The 17,312-nt window shown below is 33.7% G+C and overlaps 1 protein-coding gene across 3 annotated transcripts in view; it reads right to left on the bottom strand.

Moving 5' to 3' along the window:
• Positions 1 to 17,312, bottom strand: part of ROCK1 (Rho associated coiled-coil containing protein kinase 1) — a 198,963-nt gene that overhangs the window by 34,789 nt on the left and 146,862 nt on the right. For all 3 annotated transcript variants that reach the window (XM_037805501.1, XM_037805502.1, XM_037805503.1), the window contains exons 17-20: positions 9,996 to 10,102; positions 8,549 to 8,699; positions 2,817 to 2,977; positions 1,342 to 1,526 (exon numbers count right to left, since the gene is read on the bottom strand). In XM_037805501.1, the coding sequence (XP_037661429.1) occupies positions 1,342 to 1,526; positions 2,817 to 2,977; positions 8,549 to 8,699; positions 9,996 to 10,102 (604 nt within the window). The remainder of the gene's footprint in view (positions 1 to 1,341; positions 1,527 to 2,816; positions 2,978 to 8,548; positions 8,700 to 9,995; positions 10,103 to 17,312) is intronic.

The raw sequence follows: 17,312 nt of genomic DNA, 5'->3' as shown, positions 1-17,312 counted from the left end.
TGTTTCTTATAAAATTATGCTATGCAAAGTAGAGGGAACCCTTTTCTACTGAAGGTCACTTTCTGGAGAATATTAACAGTGAATCAATTCCAATTGCAAAAATGAAACTGATGCGGTTTTGTGTATATTTTTGTAAGGAAAATAAGTCATTTAAAATGTTTTTGTAGTAAGCAAACAAAAATAGGGGACAAAAATATTTAATGAGAAAAAAGAAAAATTCAGTACTATATATTATGGCCAATTAAACACACAAAGAAGGATGGAAATGAATCTTTAGGTAAGGAATTAAGACAAGAAAGCAAAAACAATAAACTGACAAAGAAGGAAAAACATAGAGACAACTACAGGTATACATGTAAACACAACTCACACAGAGAAGACTAAAAAGACAGAAACAGTGCAACTCAAAAACAGATATTCAAGGACAAACAATCCATCTGCAGCTGTTAGGCTTTTATATTAGATAGCAATACCTTTGTCTTTTGTATTATGAGAATAAAAACAAATGCTGAGTGAATGTTATCTTGGGTGAAGAAAAATAAAACACATTACTTGGTGAAAATGTGGGCTCTAAAAGGAGGAAAGAATTTCACTAACATAAATCCAACAAAATCAAACTGACAATTTTATTTAACAATTACTATGTGTAATTGAAGCTGGCAACTGAAGATGTAAATTTGGAGAAATTAAAAACACATGATTCAGAACAAGATATACCCATCTTTAATGTTATTTTTTGAGTATATCCTTATACAGATTCTGAAAGCAATACTGACACCTTGCTTTTGTCACCATTTCAAATAAGTGGGCACGTCACATTCCAAAGCAGAATTAGAAAAAAGATACTTTGCATTTTGAGATAAACCAAAGAAACATGATAAAATAAATAAAAAAACATAGGACCACCATTTCTAATTCTAGCCCTTAAAATAAAGAAGCAACCATAAATCTTTCCTCTAAGTTAGAGAATTCCTAATAAAAAGAAGTTTATCACTGATTTTTCCAATGCTAATGTCTAAAGAAATGTGATGCCTTTGGCAGATCTGAAAATGATAAGAAAAAACTGTTTTTTTCCACCATAAACAGACTACTGTAAGTAAAGTCAGTAGCCTTGATAATCCTCTTTTCCTCCCTTTAAATACCTGTATTTTTTATATGTTGAGCCTCTTGTTCCAAAGACCAACCTCCTTGCAAGCCTTTTATTCAAGTAAATTCCTTAATTTCTAAATGCTTTTTTCTAAGTTTTCTCTCACAAACTCTAAATACATAAATTATAAACACATAAGCAACTGCTGAGCACCAAAAAATAAAATAATCAACAATGTTATTTTCACAACTTACTTTGTAAGCTGAGCTAGCTCAAATTCTAATAATCTCTTTGCTTCCAATAAAGTATTTATTTCCTGTTTCATTTGCTTTTCTAAACCTTTTAAATTGTCTGCCTCAAAAGCTTGAGTCTTCAATTCATTTTGTAACAACAGTCGCTTATTTGATTCCTGCTCCAGTTGAAGAGTTAGATTCTTAACCTATGGATGAAAGGAATAATAATTGGGACCTTAAATCTCTTTAATAATTTATTAGACATTATTTGAAAGAGTACTAGTCAAATATCAAGTATATTAGTATTCTAAAATGTTTTCCTTGTTCTATAAGTTTATTATGCAAAATTAACTAAGTCAAATTAATTTCCAAATTTCAGATATGAAATTTTGGAAATGAAATCTGGTTTCTTTCTGCTCCAACCAGCATGGGAATTCTGGAGTGTGAGGCAAGTATAAAAGCTACAGGTGATTAAAAATTATGTATTTTAAACGACTGAATATTATCTTTTAAATTTTCAACATACATTCTTCCTGCACACTGGCTCTAATTGGTATCTCCAATATCTCTTCTTTTTAGTCTAGTCTATACAACACTGCCAAATTAATTTTCCTAAAATGGTGTTTTCAAGTATAGCTCCCATTTGAAGTTTTAAAGACATCAATACTTTGGCCCCCATGTTTTTCCCATGACTACTCAACATGTCTCTTCCACTCGGGTGAGACCAAGTCCCTTATTCTCCCTCAATGATTCATCTTCTCAGATGAGTACTACCCACTCAGTACTCATTCCTTTATCCTTGTCTTTGCTGATATTGGTTCCCTCTACCAAGTCAAGCTTCTAACTCTGAAATTATCACCTTTTAGGTCTTTCTCAGCCTTCAGGTAATATCTCACATCTCCTTTATGAAGGCTTTCCTGATTATTCTGGTCTCCTCTTTCTCTCTAATTTATTTATGTGCATTACATACTTTTAGTCTTATGAATAATTTCTAAAACACATACAGTAACCATTAGGATATAATGCCATTTTGTCATTTTATTAACTGCTCTCTAAATGTATACCCTGTGCTTTCTATCAATCTAAGTCAATTGTGACCCTTCAGTTTAAAACTTATTTTGAAATCTATGAGCAATGCTCCTCTTTGGGAGTATGCGATACCTTATAATAAAAAGGTTTTTGTTTTGTTTTGGTTTTAAAAGCAGATGGGTCAGACTTCAGGAAAGGAGCTATGTTACTTCAAGCACTGTATTGTCACAGGGCAAAATGGTATAGACTCTATAGAGTGAACATTCCATAATTACTTGAAGAAGAAAATCCCAGGAGCTAGGGATATAGTGGTGATCATATAGCAGTAAAAATAGATAAACATAAGTGTTTTCATTCAACTCTCATCAGTGCTGCTTAATTTATAGATCCTGGCTCTTAATTCATAACTTATATGATTGTTTCTCTTTTATAAGATGAACAACACCAGTACTGTGTATTTTTCTTACTTCATCCTCCATCCTTTCTTTATTTTCAGTCAAATGCTCTATCTTCTGTTGAGATTGTTTCAGATCAACATCTAGCATGGAACATTGTTTCTCAATCTGAACAACCCTATTTTCAGCCTTCTCTCGACCTTCTCTTTCTTCCTTCAGTTTTTTTTCCATCTCTGTGAAAAAAAGTTACAATCATACATTTAAAGAAAGAAACTAATACTTTTCATGTCATAAGGACTGTAGTGCCAATTATTCCTCCTGCTTTTATCCTGGGACTCTTATTAGAGCTATTCATTATGTAAGTTTTAATATTATTTGTGTTATTTGTATCGTGATATGTCTGAAGGGAGTTATAAAATATAATGAAGTAATAAAATAAAACTTTATAAATCGAGCCCTTATTCACCGATATGAGAGATTACTTAGTTCCATTCTCAGGCCAAAAGATGAAGAGTATAGTTGGAAAGAAAGTAGAATAACTAAGGAGAAAAATGGAGGTAGATTAGGTGATAGGAGAAAAATAAGGCTGTGGTTATGAACCTGTAACTTTTTAGTTTGCTTCAAAAAAGTTTCAAGATGCTTAGGGCTACGAGAATTCTAATTTATTCAACTCAGACAAACAAGATTCCACAGATACATCACCAGAAGATATCGGTCTATACTGGGGCTCCAATTTCAAGATATAGTAACTACAGAGGTTAATTTTTCTATGGTCTTGCAACTAGTAACTTGCATCATCAGGATTCAAAGAGAAGTCTATGCCCCTAAAAACTTGTGCTTCTCCCTTTAAAAACACTTCCTCATAAATGTTAAATTTAAACAAATGAGGTAGAAGAAACAGCAAGAAACAAGGATAAAAGAGTTCTAGAAATGTATTCCATGTCCAGGGAACAAAAGCAGAAGAATTATTAAGTTACTGTGTACTCACTGCTTATAATTTTCAGCCACTGTGGTAAATTCACCCACTTAATAATATATATATACTGAGTGCTTATTATGTGCCATGTACTGTTCTCAGGATAGGGAATATAGGGTGGATATCATAATGCATATATTACACATTGTGATAAACATACAGTATTTCATTTAATTTTCAGTCCCTATTTTATAGATGAAGAATGTAAGGCTCAGAAAGTTTGAGTTGATTTGCCCAAGGCCACATAACTAGTAAGTGGTAGAGCTGGGATTCCAAGTCAGATCTAAATGACTCACTAGACCTCATGTTCTTGGCATGATGGCTAATATACTTAGGTAATTAGTGTATAATACATGATAGTTCAATAAGAATGTAATGACGACCTATTATATGACAGGCTCTGTACCAGTTCCTGGGGATACAAAGAAGCTGGGTACAGCCTCTGCCTCAAGAAGTTAAGATAATGATACAATATGATGAATATAATAACAGATGTATATAATACAGGATTCTATTGGGAGTACAAGGGATATTCTCCTTGGGATGTTTCAGAATGCTTTATGGAAGAAGTGACTGCTTAAACTGAGGAAGTGGACAAGTGGAAGAAGGGTATTCTAGACATGGGAAATAACATGTACAAAGGAAAGTGAGAAGGCATGACAGACTGCAAGAAGGAGCAAATACACTTTTAAGCCTCTGACTCTCAAACTATCACTTTTATCTTTCCAATTACCTCACTTAAGAACCCCCATGCAACAATTCTTTAATCTCAAAACTCCAATTCATTAGTCTCATCATTTTCCCCCACCCAGCTTTCATTATAAAGGCCATAATTATTAACCATTTGTCTACAAAAACCAAACTCCCTTGCCCCTTTCTTCTTCCACTGAAACTGCATAGTAAAAATCTCAACTCTGGTTAAATCCAATTAATTGTATGCAAGCTGCTAAACCCAGATCAACTGACTGATTTCATTAGTACAAACTTCTAATGCATATTTAACAGTGCTAGTCTATCCTGTCACAATTCTTTAATAAGTTTGCTTTCCCAATCAGAGACTGCTCTCTAGGTGACAAAATAGAAGCCACTAGAATAGAACCTCATCTTTCCTTTAAACCTACAAACTTAGCTGCACTAATGTAATTGTCACCTCTTAATTTCCTTCTCCATATTAAAATACAAGTCCCTCCACTCATATTCTGGACTTTGTTACATTATTTTATCTCTTCCCTGCCTTTTTTTTTTTTATTCGTTTTATTGAGATATATTCACATACCATGCAGTCATACAAAACAAATTGTACATTCCATTGTTCACAGTACCATTACATAGTTGTGCATTCATCACCACAATCAATCCCTGACACCTTCATTACCACACACACAAAAATAACAATAATAATTAAAGTCAAAAAGAGCAATTAAAGTAAAAAAGAACACTGAGTGCCTTTGTTTGTTTGTTTGTTTCCTTCCCCCATTTTTCTACTCATCCATCCATAAACTAGACAAACGGGAGTGTAGTCCATATGGCTTTCCCAATCCCATTGTCACCCCTCATAAGCTACATTTTTATAAAATTGTCTTCAAGATTCATGGGTTCTGGGTCGTAGTTTGATAGTTTCAGGTATCTACCACCAGCTACCCCAATTGATTAGAACTAAAAAGGGTTGTCTATATTGTGCATAAGAGTGCCCACCAGAGTGACCTCTCGGCTCCTTTTGGAATCTCTCTGCCACTGAAGCTTCTTCCCTGCCTTTTAACCATTTTCTCCTCCCAATGAATTTTTCCAATCAATACAATAATCTAATCTATTATCTTCCCTCCCAAAATATCCTCCATTGATCTCACCCTCTTCAGCTATCATCCAAGCTCTGCTATAGCCAAACTTCTGAAAGAGCTGTCCATATTACTTTCTCCAGTAACTCACTGTTAAATACATGGTTCATCTCTTTCCAATCTGGCTTGTTTCTACTATTCCACCAAAACTGCTCTTTATTTATATGATAACCAATTTTGGAAAATCCATTGGACACACACTTCCAGGTCCTCATCTACCTTTCCCTCAGCAGAATTCAATACAGTGTCCAATTCCTTAACGTTTTCAATACCTTACTCTGCAGGTTTCTCTTGTTTTTCTCCTATCCTGGTGGTTGCTCTCTCTTGGTTTCCTGTATTACCTTCTCCTTTTCTACTTGATCTCTGAATATTCAATTGCCTCAGGTCTCTATTCTCACGCCCCTTCTCTTCAGCCTGTATCTTTCCTTTAGCTAATCTCACCAGGTTCTGCATATGGCTATATGTGTATGACTCTGAATTGATACCTCTCCCCTGAGGTCCAGACTTAAATACCAGCTGACCATCTGAAATCTTCACCTGGATATATAATAAGCTTGTCAAACTCAACATATCTAAAATAGAAGCCTTTATTCATTACCTACCCCAAACCACTCCTACTCCAGTCATCTCAGTCTCAATATATGATCACTACCATCCAGCTGTTCAAACAAAAAAGTTGACTCTTTCTTGATTCCTTCTTTTTCCTCTTTCAATCCGATTCATCACTAACTCCTGTCATCTATATTTCTACTTCTTTCTATCTCCCGTACCACCACTCATCTCTTGCCTAGATGTTTATAGCCTTCTAAATCATATCTTTGTTTTCATTGTTGTCTCTCCAAAGTATTCTTCACCCAGTAGCCAGAGTGGTCTTATAAAAACAAATTACATAGCTCAGCCCAGCTTAGAATGATCCAATTGCTTCTCACTATTATTAGAATAAGAGAGTTGAATTGACCCTCTCTTCTGCCTGGAATGTACTTCCTCCAGCTCTTTTAATGGCTGCTTCATCTTGATTTCAGTTCTTACCACAAATATTACTAGCTCTGAGAGGCCTTTCCTCAGACTTCCAACTAAGGTAATACCACCTAAAAACTACCACATTGATGTTATCTCCTTCACATTAATGATTACAAGCTGCAACTATTTTCTTTATGTATTTTTTGTTGTTGTTCCCGTTAGTCTTATTCTCTGCTATACTCCCAGTCATGCCTGGCCTGTAGTAGGCAAGTCAATAATTAACATACGTGAAAGAAATAAAAGTATTCAATAAGGCTGAAGTACAGGGTACACCTAAGAAAGTGCAGAGCAGTATGACTGGAAATATACATAGGTGGCAACTCAAAAAGATTTTGTGTATCATGTAGAGTTTCAAATGTACTCTCTGAACATAAAAAGCCTCTAAGGGATTTTAAGAACTAGCAAAATAATATTTGAATTTTAAAAAGATCATTGTGACCTAAGTAAGAAGAATAGAATGACGAATAGAACAACTCTAGGCAAAGTAATGATGGAAATGTTTTGGTAATGGATGGCTGTGATGGTAGCACAATATTGTGAATGTAATTAACAGCACTGAAATACATATCTGAATATGGTTAAAAGGGGAAGCATCTAAATATGGTATTAGAGTAACAGTTACAAAAAAATCTATTGCAACAGATCAAGCAAAGTGATGATGCTATCATGACTAAAAGGGAATAGGAAAGCAGGCTAACACTGCATATATCATTAGGAAGGAAAATTCCTGAATGATTTCCATATTTCTGACTTAGCTCCTGGGTACTGAGTTATACCACCATCCATAAGCATGATAATACCTACCATTTACTGAAAGGTCTGCCTACATATGGGCACTCTACAGGTATTTTCTCATTTTTTTTTTTTTTTTTAAATGAGAAGTTAAGAGGCAAAGTAGAACTCTCTGGTTCCAAAGCCTGGTTCACAAAGACTATATGGCCATTAACCAGGATAGATTTGGTGGATAAAATGATTAATTTCCCTTGGAACAAACAGAATTTAAGGTGCTAAGTGACAAGTCCAGAGTATAGTAGGCTAAGAAGCAGATAGGAGGTAAAGAAAAGTAAGACTCCTCTTTTTAGAAGTTTGGCTAAAAAGAGATGTAATAAAGCTATGTTAATTAGTGAGGATCATGGGGTGCTGCAACAGTTTGTCTATTTGTTTTTATGATGGGAGAGATTTGTACATTTTTACAAGAAAGGAGCCATTAAAGGAAAAAAGATTGAGGATAAAGAAGAGAAAAAGAGATAACTAGCCAGGATGAGATAAGAGGAAACTATACCTAGAATATAGATAGAACATATTAGCCAGAACAGGAAGAGGATCACCCTTCTCTAAAATGAGAGGAAGACAATGAAGATGGGAAAAGAAGTAAAAGAAGCTGATAAGTAGGAGAGCTAGATTTTGAGTAGTTAGCATCTATGATTTCATGATTTCTTTGTGAAATAGAAGAAAAGTTCACCTAAAAGTAGAGTGATAAAGAAATGGCATAGGAAACTTAAGAACAGCAATAAAAGTTTTGGGGAAAGAAATGATAAGCGATTTATGAAGGGATTATTGACAGATGAACTGAGGTCCTCATCTGAGCACACAAATAGTATCTGAAGTAAAGAAAATTGCTAGGGTTGTGTTTGAGGCTTAATACAGTGGAAATACAAAGTAATGAAAGAACTGAGGATACAAAGCAAAAAGCAGATAAATTAATAGACAATGAGGTTCAGAATAGACCAGGAAGAAAACAAAGGAAAGGGCTGAAAACTGGGAGAAAGACTTCCCTGACTTTTATACGGAAGTAAAGGAATAAGGGAAGTAGAAGGTGAAATTGTGATTAAAAACAGGTAGACAGTATCCTTTTCCTACATCATAATTTATCATTTCTAAGTACTTATATCACAATAAAATGAAGTTTGATTAAAAAAATTGTAGGCATTACTTAAAATTAATCATGTAGAAAATATAAAACTGTCACTTACCACACATTGCAACAGACTTTGCCTCTTCAATAGATTGATGTTTGTCAGTTAAACGGGCTTTGGTTACTTTATGTTCATTTACCTCTTGTTCTAACCGTTGTTGTAATGATTTGAGCTTATAATTTAAATCTATCTCCAAATTATTCTTTTCCTGTAAAGTGGGAATGAGAGTCATGTAACATACTGTACAAAAGGCACAGTATTAAATTTTACATTATGTAATATAAATAAATATATCACATGAATTACACTGGCCTTAAGTGTGATACCATATTTACTTAAATGCTTTTATTCAGGACATGATTTGCATTTTTGTTCTTTCCTGTAGATTTCATGTTATCTATAATATGTCTTACTTTTGAAACCAGAATAAACACATATTATTAAAAGCAAAATATAACCTTTCCTTTAGTCTCCTACCATTCCCATTGGAATCATTAACCATGGATGATGGCAGGGAAGGTTGGGGTGGTGGTGTGCTCAGGAAGGTTCACTGCTAGAGGCAGAAATGAATAGGACAATACTTCAGATTTTTATTTTATTTTTTGCTATTTCTTTAAAAAAATTAAATTAGCTCTTCCCACATTTCTGTCTATACTTACATTTACTTTGCTTTGACAAAAGAACAAGAAAGTACTCTATGACAAGTCACCAAATCACTGAGATGGGAAGAGAGGACAAGCAAATATGTATTTCATTTCAGTTGGGGTGCTTCATCTAACACTTCTTTTACCCTATATCCACTTTTATACCAGACTTAGCCTTCAAAAAAAACTGTTCTAATTGTCACAAAACACATCCAAAGGACAAGCTAAGTGGTGGCTTTTCTGGTAATTTATCTAAGGTTCATTAGAACCTCCAATATTTCAGGGAGGCTAGACCTGCATATTTTTCTATTTAGTTCTTTTTTTAGCAAAGTAGGGAACAGAGAGTAACCAATGAAATTTTTGTTGTTAAGGAAATCCTAGATACAAAGACCAATCACTTTATGTTCATGTCCGTATTGCTAAATCTTATCAACGGAACACAATAGAACAAACATAAGTGGTCCAACTATATACTGATCTTTTGTTCTCCTTCTTTGTAAGGCTTAAGTTCACCTCCTTCATCTGAAACATGTACAAAGGAAATGGGAAAAAGAATTCTATATGAAAAGTTATTTCCAAACCAAAGTAGCTTATGGATGATCAGATGACATCAAACATCTAACACCTTCAAGGGCCAAAGTAAACAAACAAACAAACAAAAATGAAACAACCAAAAAACTACAAATAAGACACACATACCCCCCACCCCCACCAACCAACCAACCAACCAAGCAACATAAATACTTTTAGAAATGTAAATATGTACACGTTAGGAATAAATGCTATTTTATAAAACCAACTTATAATTCTTGACAACTAGTAAATACTAACTCCTAATTGGCACATGGTAAATCATTTACCTTTTCTGAGTGATTAAGCATGTCTTGAGCCTCTTTTCTTTCTCCTTCTACTTTTTCGAGATTATGTTTAAGATGCTTCACCTCCTCTTGTAAGGATATAATTCGAGCTATCAAGTGAGAAAAAAAGTGAAAAAAGTTCAAGTCACACAGTAATTGAAAGAAGTCTTTTTGTTCAGTGTGACCATTAAGTTTTAAAAAAATAATTCATTGTATTAAATTTCCTGACCAGACAGAATTTATTAAGTGTTCTCTTGGTGATATACAATATAAACACAATATATAGTAATAAAAAGGTTAATGCTAATCAATGATCATCCAGTCCATATTCTTCATTTTTAAATAGTTAAGGAGATGGAGCCTGATCTTGGGCTAGAATTCTGACCAGAGTCCTTATTGATGGCTCTTTTCTACCATAAAAAGGGCATTAATCAAGAGAAGTATTTATTAAATGTCTTGTATGTGCCAGTGTTTCATAAAATTACTCAAACTTAACAGAGTCAAATGCTATTTGTTTGGAAAACTAAGTTTTAAGGAATTTGAGGGCTCTAACAAACCTTAGTTTTAACCTACCTGTGGCTCATGCTATACAACAGTATCGACTCATACATTTAGTAACTTTCTCCCCATTAAAACATGCTTTAGCCACAGGGATCATGGGTTTTTAATGTGTAAGTATTTAACAAACACAAATTTAACACAGATAGAATCTAACTTAAATGAACATAATTCATTGAAGTAAGTAACTGCTTAATGGATACTGGATTTTATTTTGGAGTGATGGAAATATTTTGGAACTAGTTAGAGGTTTTAGCTGTACAACATTGTGAATGCACTAATGCCTAATAACTAATGTACTAATGTAGTTGCAATTAGGCAAAAAAAAAAAAAAAAAGAGAGAGAGAGAAAGAAATAAAAGGCATCCAAACTGAAAAGGAAGAAGTAAAACTTTCCCTACTTGCAGATGTCATGATCCTATATATATAGAGAGAGAGAGAAAATCCTGAGAAATCCACAAAAAAAGCTCCCAGAGCTAATAAATGAATTCAGCAAAGTGGCAGGGTACAAGATTAACACCCCCAAATCAACAGTTTCCATACACAAGCAATGGAATAAAGAAAAAAAAATTCCATTTACAAAAGAAACCAAAAGAATCAAATATCTAGGAATAAATCTAACCAAAGCTGTAAAGGACATGTACACAGAAAACTACAAAACATTGCTAAAGGAAATCAAAGAAGACCTAAGTAAATGGAAGGACAGTCCATGTCCGTGGATTGGAAGACTAAATATTAAGTTGTCAATTCTACCCAAAGCAATTTACTGATTCAGTGAAATCCCAATCAAAATTCCAACCACCTTCTTTGCAGAAATGGAAAAGCCAATCATCTAATTTATATGGAAGGGTAAGGAGCCCTGAATAGCCAAAGCCATCTTGAAAAAGAAGAATGAAGTTAGTAAAGGACTCACACTTCCTGAACTTAAATCTTATTACAAAGCTAAAGTAATCAAAACAGCACAAGGCTGTCTGGCACAAGGACAGACATAAAGACCAGTGGAAGAGAACTGAGAGCTCAGAAACCAACCGTCACATTTAGGGACAACTGAATTTTGACAGGGGGCAAAGACCACTCAATTGGGAAAGAACGCCCTCTTCTACAAATTGTGCTGGGAAAACTGGATCTCCATTTGCAAAAGAAAGGAGGGCCCCTACCTCACACCTTATACAAAAATCAACTCAAAATGGATCAAAGGCCTAAATATAAGAGCCAGAACTATCAAACTCGTAGAAGAAAATATAGGGAAGCATCCTCAGGACCTTAGACTTTACACCCAAAGCAGAAGCAACAAAAGCAACAAAAGAAAAAAAATAGATTAAAAAAATAGATAAAAAAAGAAAAAATAGATAAATGGGACTTCATCAAAATTAAAAACATTTGAGCCTCAAAAGATGAAAGCAAAAACACAACCTACATAATGAAAGAAAATATCTGGAAACTACATATTCAATAAGGGTTTAATATCCAGAATATATAAAGAAATCCTTTAACTCAACAACAAAAAGACAAACAGCCCAATTAAAAAAGGTACAAAAGATTTGAATATACATCTCTCCAAAAGATATGCAAATGGCCAGAAAGCACATTAAAAGATGCTCAACATCATTAGTCATCAGGGAAATGCAAATCAAAACCACAATGAGATACCATTTCACACCCATTAGAATGGCTGCTATTAAAAAAAAAAAAATGGAAAATAAGCGATGGAGAGGATGTGGAGAAATAAGAACATTCATTCACTGCTGGTGGCAATGTAAAATGGTGCAGCTACTGTGGAAGACAGTTTGGCAGTTCCTCAGAAAGTTAAACATAGAATTACCATATTACCTGGCAATACCACTACCAGGTATACACCCAAGAGATGTGAAAGCAGGGAGGGACTCAAACAAGTATTTGCACACCAATGTTCATAGCAGCATTATTCACAAATTCCAAAAGTTGGAAGCAATCCAAGTGTTCATATCAACCAATGAATGAAGAAAATGTTATATATACATAAATGGATTATTCAGCCATAAAAAGGAATGAAGCTGACACACACAACAACATGAATGAAACTTGAATACATCATGTTGCATGAAATAAGCCAGAAACAAAGGGACAAATATTGTATGAATTCACTGATTGGAAATAATTAGAACAAGCAAACTCAAAGAGTCACAATCTAGAATATAGGTTACTAGGGGATGGGGTGGGGCTAAGGAATGCTAACTTAAGGCTTAAACTGTACAGTGTTCCTATTTGGAACGAAGGAAATGTTTTTGGTGATGGATGGTGGTGATGGTAGCATAACAGTGAACGTAATTGATGGTAATGAAATAAACTTCAAAAAACAAAACTGAAACAATTTATTAAAATTTTAAAAACCCACACAATTTTCAAATGCCCTCAGAATGTTAAAAACAAAACAAAATCACATTGTGGTAGTTTGAAGCTGTTAAAATCATGTTCTTTTAATCATGATTAATCATGTTCTTTTAATCCAGTTCTATGGGTACAAACCTACTGTAAGTGGGACCTTTTGATTAGGTTATTTCAGTTGAGGCCTGCCCCAGGGTGGGCCTTAATCCTCTTACTGGAGTCCTTTATAAAAGCATAAAATACATACAGAAGCTAAGAGATGAAATTAAGAGAAACTTACAGAAAAAGCCCCAGAAGAGCTGAGAGAGGAAGCCACCAAAGCCAGAAGCTAAAAGCAATGAAACCTGGGAGAGAAGGACCAGCAGAAGTCACCATGTGCCTTGCTATCTGACAGAGGAGCCCAAGCTTACTGGCAACCAGTTTTCAGAGAAGGTATCATCCTGTTGATGCCTTAATTTGGATATTTTCGTGGCCTTAGAATTGTGAACTTGTAAGCTAATAAATCCCCATTGTTAAAAAGCCAGTCCATTTCTGATATACTGTATTTTGTCAGCTTTAGCAAACCAAAACAGACATTATGACTGAGCCGTAAGGAAAATCATAAAAAAATTCCTAAGAGTAAAAGTTTTGTAAGCAACATTTTCTGATCAAAATACAATAAATTAGAAATAAGCAATTAAAAAAAATGAAAAAAGACCAAAAATGTAAAATTAATCAGGAAATTTAACATTACTAAATAACTCATGGATAAAAGAACAAAAGAATAGTAAAAATATTATAAATTATAAAATATTTAGCAGTAGGAATTTATGATATATTTTTCTTTCAAGGAAGCAACAATGAAAATATTTCCTACCACTTTCAATTAAAAGTGCTATAAACACTGATCGACCCAGTAGCAGTAGTACCCACATGATCCAGATTATAGTCCCTGACAACCATATGCCACAAAAAGTAGGATTCCTTGGAAAATGGGTTATTCTAGGTCTGGGACAGGAAATCATCCTGGAAATACCATACCAGAAATGCATACCAGAAAGCAAGGAAGCTATCCAAGCCTCCTAGAGTAGTGTCAAAACTTAAAGAGATTCCCATTGGCCTCACATGCATATCAATAAGACGACTGTAATGGGCTAATATATATTTAACATATATAGTAAAATCCATCATTGATAAATATACTGAGAAACTTCATTGGTCACTTTTGGAGAATACTGGGGTGGTAACTCATTGCTCTGAGGACTGATATAGTTATATAGTTGATGAGAAAGTGTTTCTCTATTGTATTATTCTAATTAACAAATTAAGAAGGAACGATAAAAATGGAGTGTCACCATTGTCAATCCCTAAAGAAACAATAGCTTTAGATAATAATCATCAAAGGCTGCTAATATCACAAAAAGAGATAGTCAGATTTATGTACCTTCTGAAGCCTATACGATATTACTTATGAATTATTGTTGCCAAAAGTCCCACCTGAAATGGATCAAGCTTCTAGATCTAACTGCTAGTTTAAAGTGCTCCATGGGGAGATTCCAAAAGGAGCCGAGAGGTCACTCTGGTGGGCACTCTTATGCACACTTTAGACAACCCTTTTTAGGTTCTAAAGAATTGGGGTAGCTGGTGGTGGATACCTGAAACTATCAAACTACAACCCAGAACCCATGAATCTCGAAGACAGTTGTATAAAAATGTAGCTTATGAGGGGTGACAATGGGATTGGGAAAGCCATAAGGACCAAACACCACTTTGTCTAGTTTATGGATGGATGTGTAGAAAAGTAGGGGAGGGAAACAGACAGACAAAGGTACCCAGTGTTCTTTTTTACTTCAATTGCTCTTTTTCACTCTAATTATTATTCTTGTTATTTTTGTGTGTGTGCTAATGAAGGTGTCAGGGATTGATTTAGGTGATGAATGTACAACTATGTAATGGTACTGTAAACAATCGAAAGTACAATTTGTTTTGTATGACTGCGTGGTATGTGAATATATCTCAATAAAATGATGATTTAAAAAAAAAAAAAAAAATGCTTAGCATAGTGCCTGACACACAGTGAGTATTCAATAAATGCTAGATGCACATTTTTATGTCGTCAAAAAAAAAAAAAATAAAAATAAAAATGATGTGGATCCTCATTTATTGATGTGCATGGATGTACATGATACATTAAAATCATTATTTAATTATTAAAATAGTCATCTCAAAATAAACAAATATGTGAATGGGTGTGTAAAGATCATTGTTTACAGAAGTGTGTTCTCAAGAACACTAATCTATTGGGAAAAAGCATTCTCTAGAAAAGTACGTTTGGAAAACTCTGCATTTTATCTCCCTTCTGTAAGCACAATAATGTATATCAGCATATTAAAGGCTCTGAGAAGTACTGCAGTATAATAAAAAAAAAAAAAAAAAAAAAAAAAAGTGCTCCACGGGACTGAGCAACATGTTAAATACACCAAGGAATGGAAATGGAATCAGCAAAATTCAGAATGGGAGACAGTCGATAGGAGAAAAACATCTGATTTTGTCACCCACGAACAACAACAAACTTCAAAAAACAAAAAAAGGGAAACTATATATTAAAAGAAACTTAAGTGATGTGTTAATGATCTGGATCCTAATTTGAACAAAACAAATGCAAAAAAAAAAAAACTTTCTGGGACAATTGGAGAAATTTGAACACTAGATATTTTACAATATTAAATAATTATCAAATTTTTCAGGTGTGATAATGACATTGTAGGTATTTTTTTAAAAAGATTCCTTATCTTTAAGAAATATTGAAGTGTTTACAAATTAAATGATTGGATGTCTGAGATTTGCTACAAAATAATTCAGCATCAGTGAACTAGGGAGAAGATGGAGGTATAAATGAAACAAGACTGGCCACGAGATAAAGATTATCGGAACTTAATGATAGGTACATAAGGGGTCACTGTACTATTCTACTTTGGTATATGTTTGGAATTTCCCAAACAAAAAGTTAAAGAAAGAGGAAACAAACCAAATAACAGTAAAAAATAATGACTATTTTTAAACAGTCAACGCAAAAAAACACTTTTTTTTTTTTTTTGCATTTTAATTTGAAGAATCACAGGTAAATTTACCAGATGAAGGGCTTATTTTAGCTAAAAATTACATTCCTCCATGACATTTTGATCTCTGCATATTCATTTTCATTAAGCCTCTTTGGCCTGAACTTTTGAAAGCTGACTCTAAAATGGAAGCCTTATTCATATACTAGTCTAAGCATTAGCAAACTAGCCCACAGCATGATTCTGAAGTTAGAATGTTTTTTACATTTTTAAAGGGTTGTGAAAAATAACAAAGAACAATACGTGACATAGAATTTATGTGACCCACAGAGCTTAAAATATTTACTATCCAATTACATTTGTAAAGTCATTTTCCATATATACTAAGTAGCTTATGCCCATTAGTGTACATGGAGTATATTAAATTAGGGAATAACTAGGGAAAAATAATCTTGACTCTGCCAGAAGTCCAGCATCCCAAACTATCAGAAATTTACATTCAAAGACCATAAAAGATTACTGTAAAAATCATGAGTTGTTCTGCTTTTTTTTTTACAAAAAATTTCACCTTTACACATATATTGAGGCTCACATAAATTGTGCATTTTTTAGTGCATATGAGATTTGATTCATATTTGTAAGTTCAAAACTAAACTTTAAAGGAAGCACTGGGAAAAGGATAAATGGATCAACAATGAATCGCTATAAATTTTTTCTTATTCTTTCACCAATATCTAAAAAGTAGCTTCCAGTTAAAAACCACTATTCAGGTGGATATGGATGATGGAAACTTCCTTTGAAGCTGGTACTTCAAAGCTCATACACAGAGGATCAAAGAAACAGGGCCTCATGCTAAGTTTTCTTCATATGACAGGAAAAAGCACAATATAAATGTATAGCAAAAATATTTATATGAATATATATTCACTTATATATAGTTCTTAAAATGTTCGTGCAGCATTTAACATCCAAAGCCATTTCCTTACATGCAAAACACGTTTTTTTAAACAAGAAGACACTGGCAATATTCCTAAATATTTTCTGCAGATACTAACAGTGTTTTCCCTGTGCTGTGATTCAGATTTTAATTTCTGCCCACTGTAGCATGTTTCTGTACAGTTGTCTATATGATAAATCATTTGTGTTTGGCCTTTTCCTTGTTGTTGGAAAAGTAAACCTTGAATTTTGTGTTTTTTAAGTTTTTAAAAAATGGTAAATTAAGGAAGTCAAGTATGAGACTTTCCTAATACATATGAGGCTACTTTACTGGTCCTATTCAGGTCTATTTTAAGCGTAGGCCCTGAGAAATAGGACTGCACAACACTCAGCTAAGAACCAATGGGAGAGCCTAATTTCTGTTT

This window comes from Choloepus didactylus, chromosome 16 (genome assembly GCF_015220235.1).
Source record: "Choloepus didactylus isolate mChoDid1 chromosome 16, mChoDid1.pri, whole genome shotgun sequence".
Taxonomy (NCBI): Eukaryota; Metazoa; Chordata; class Mammalia; order Pilosa; family Megalonychidae; genus Choloepus; species Choloepus didactylus.
Note: the sequence above shows the minus strand (reverse complement) of the source record. Positions and strands in the feature narration are given on the sequence as shown.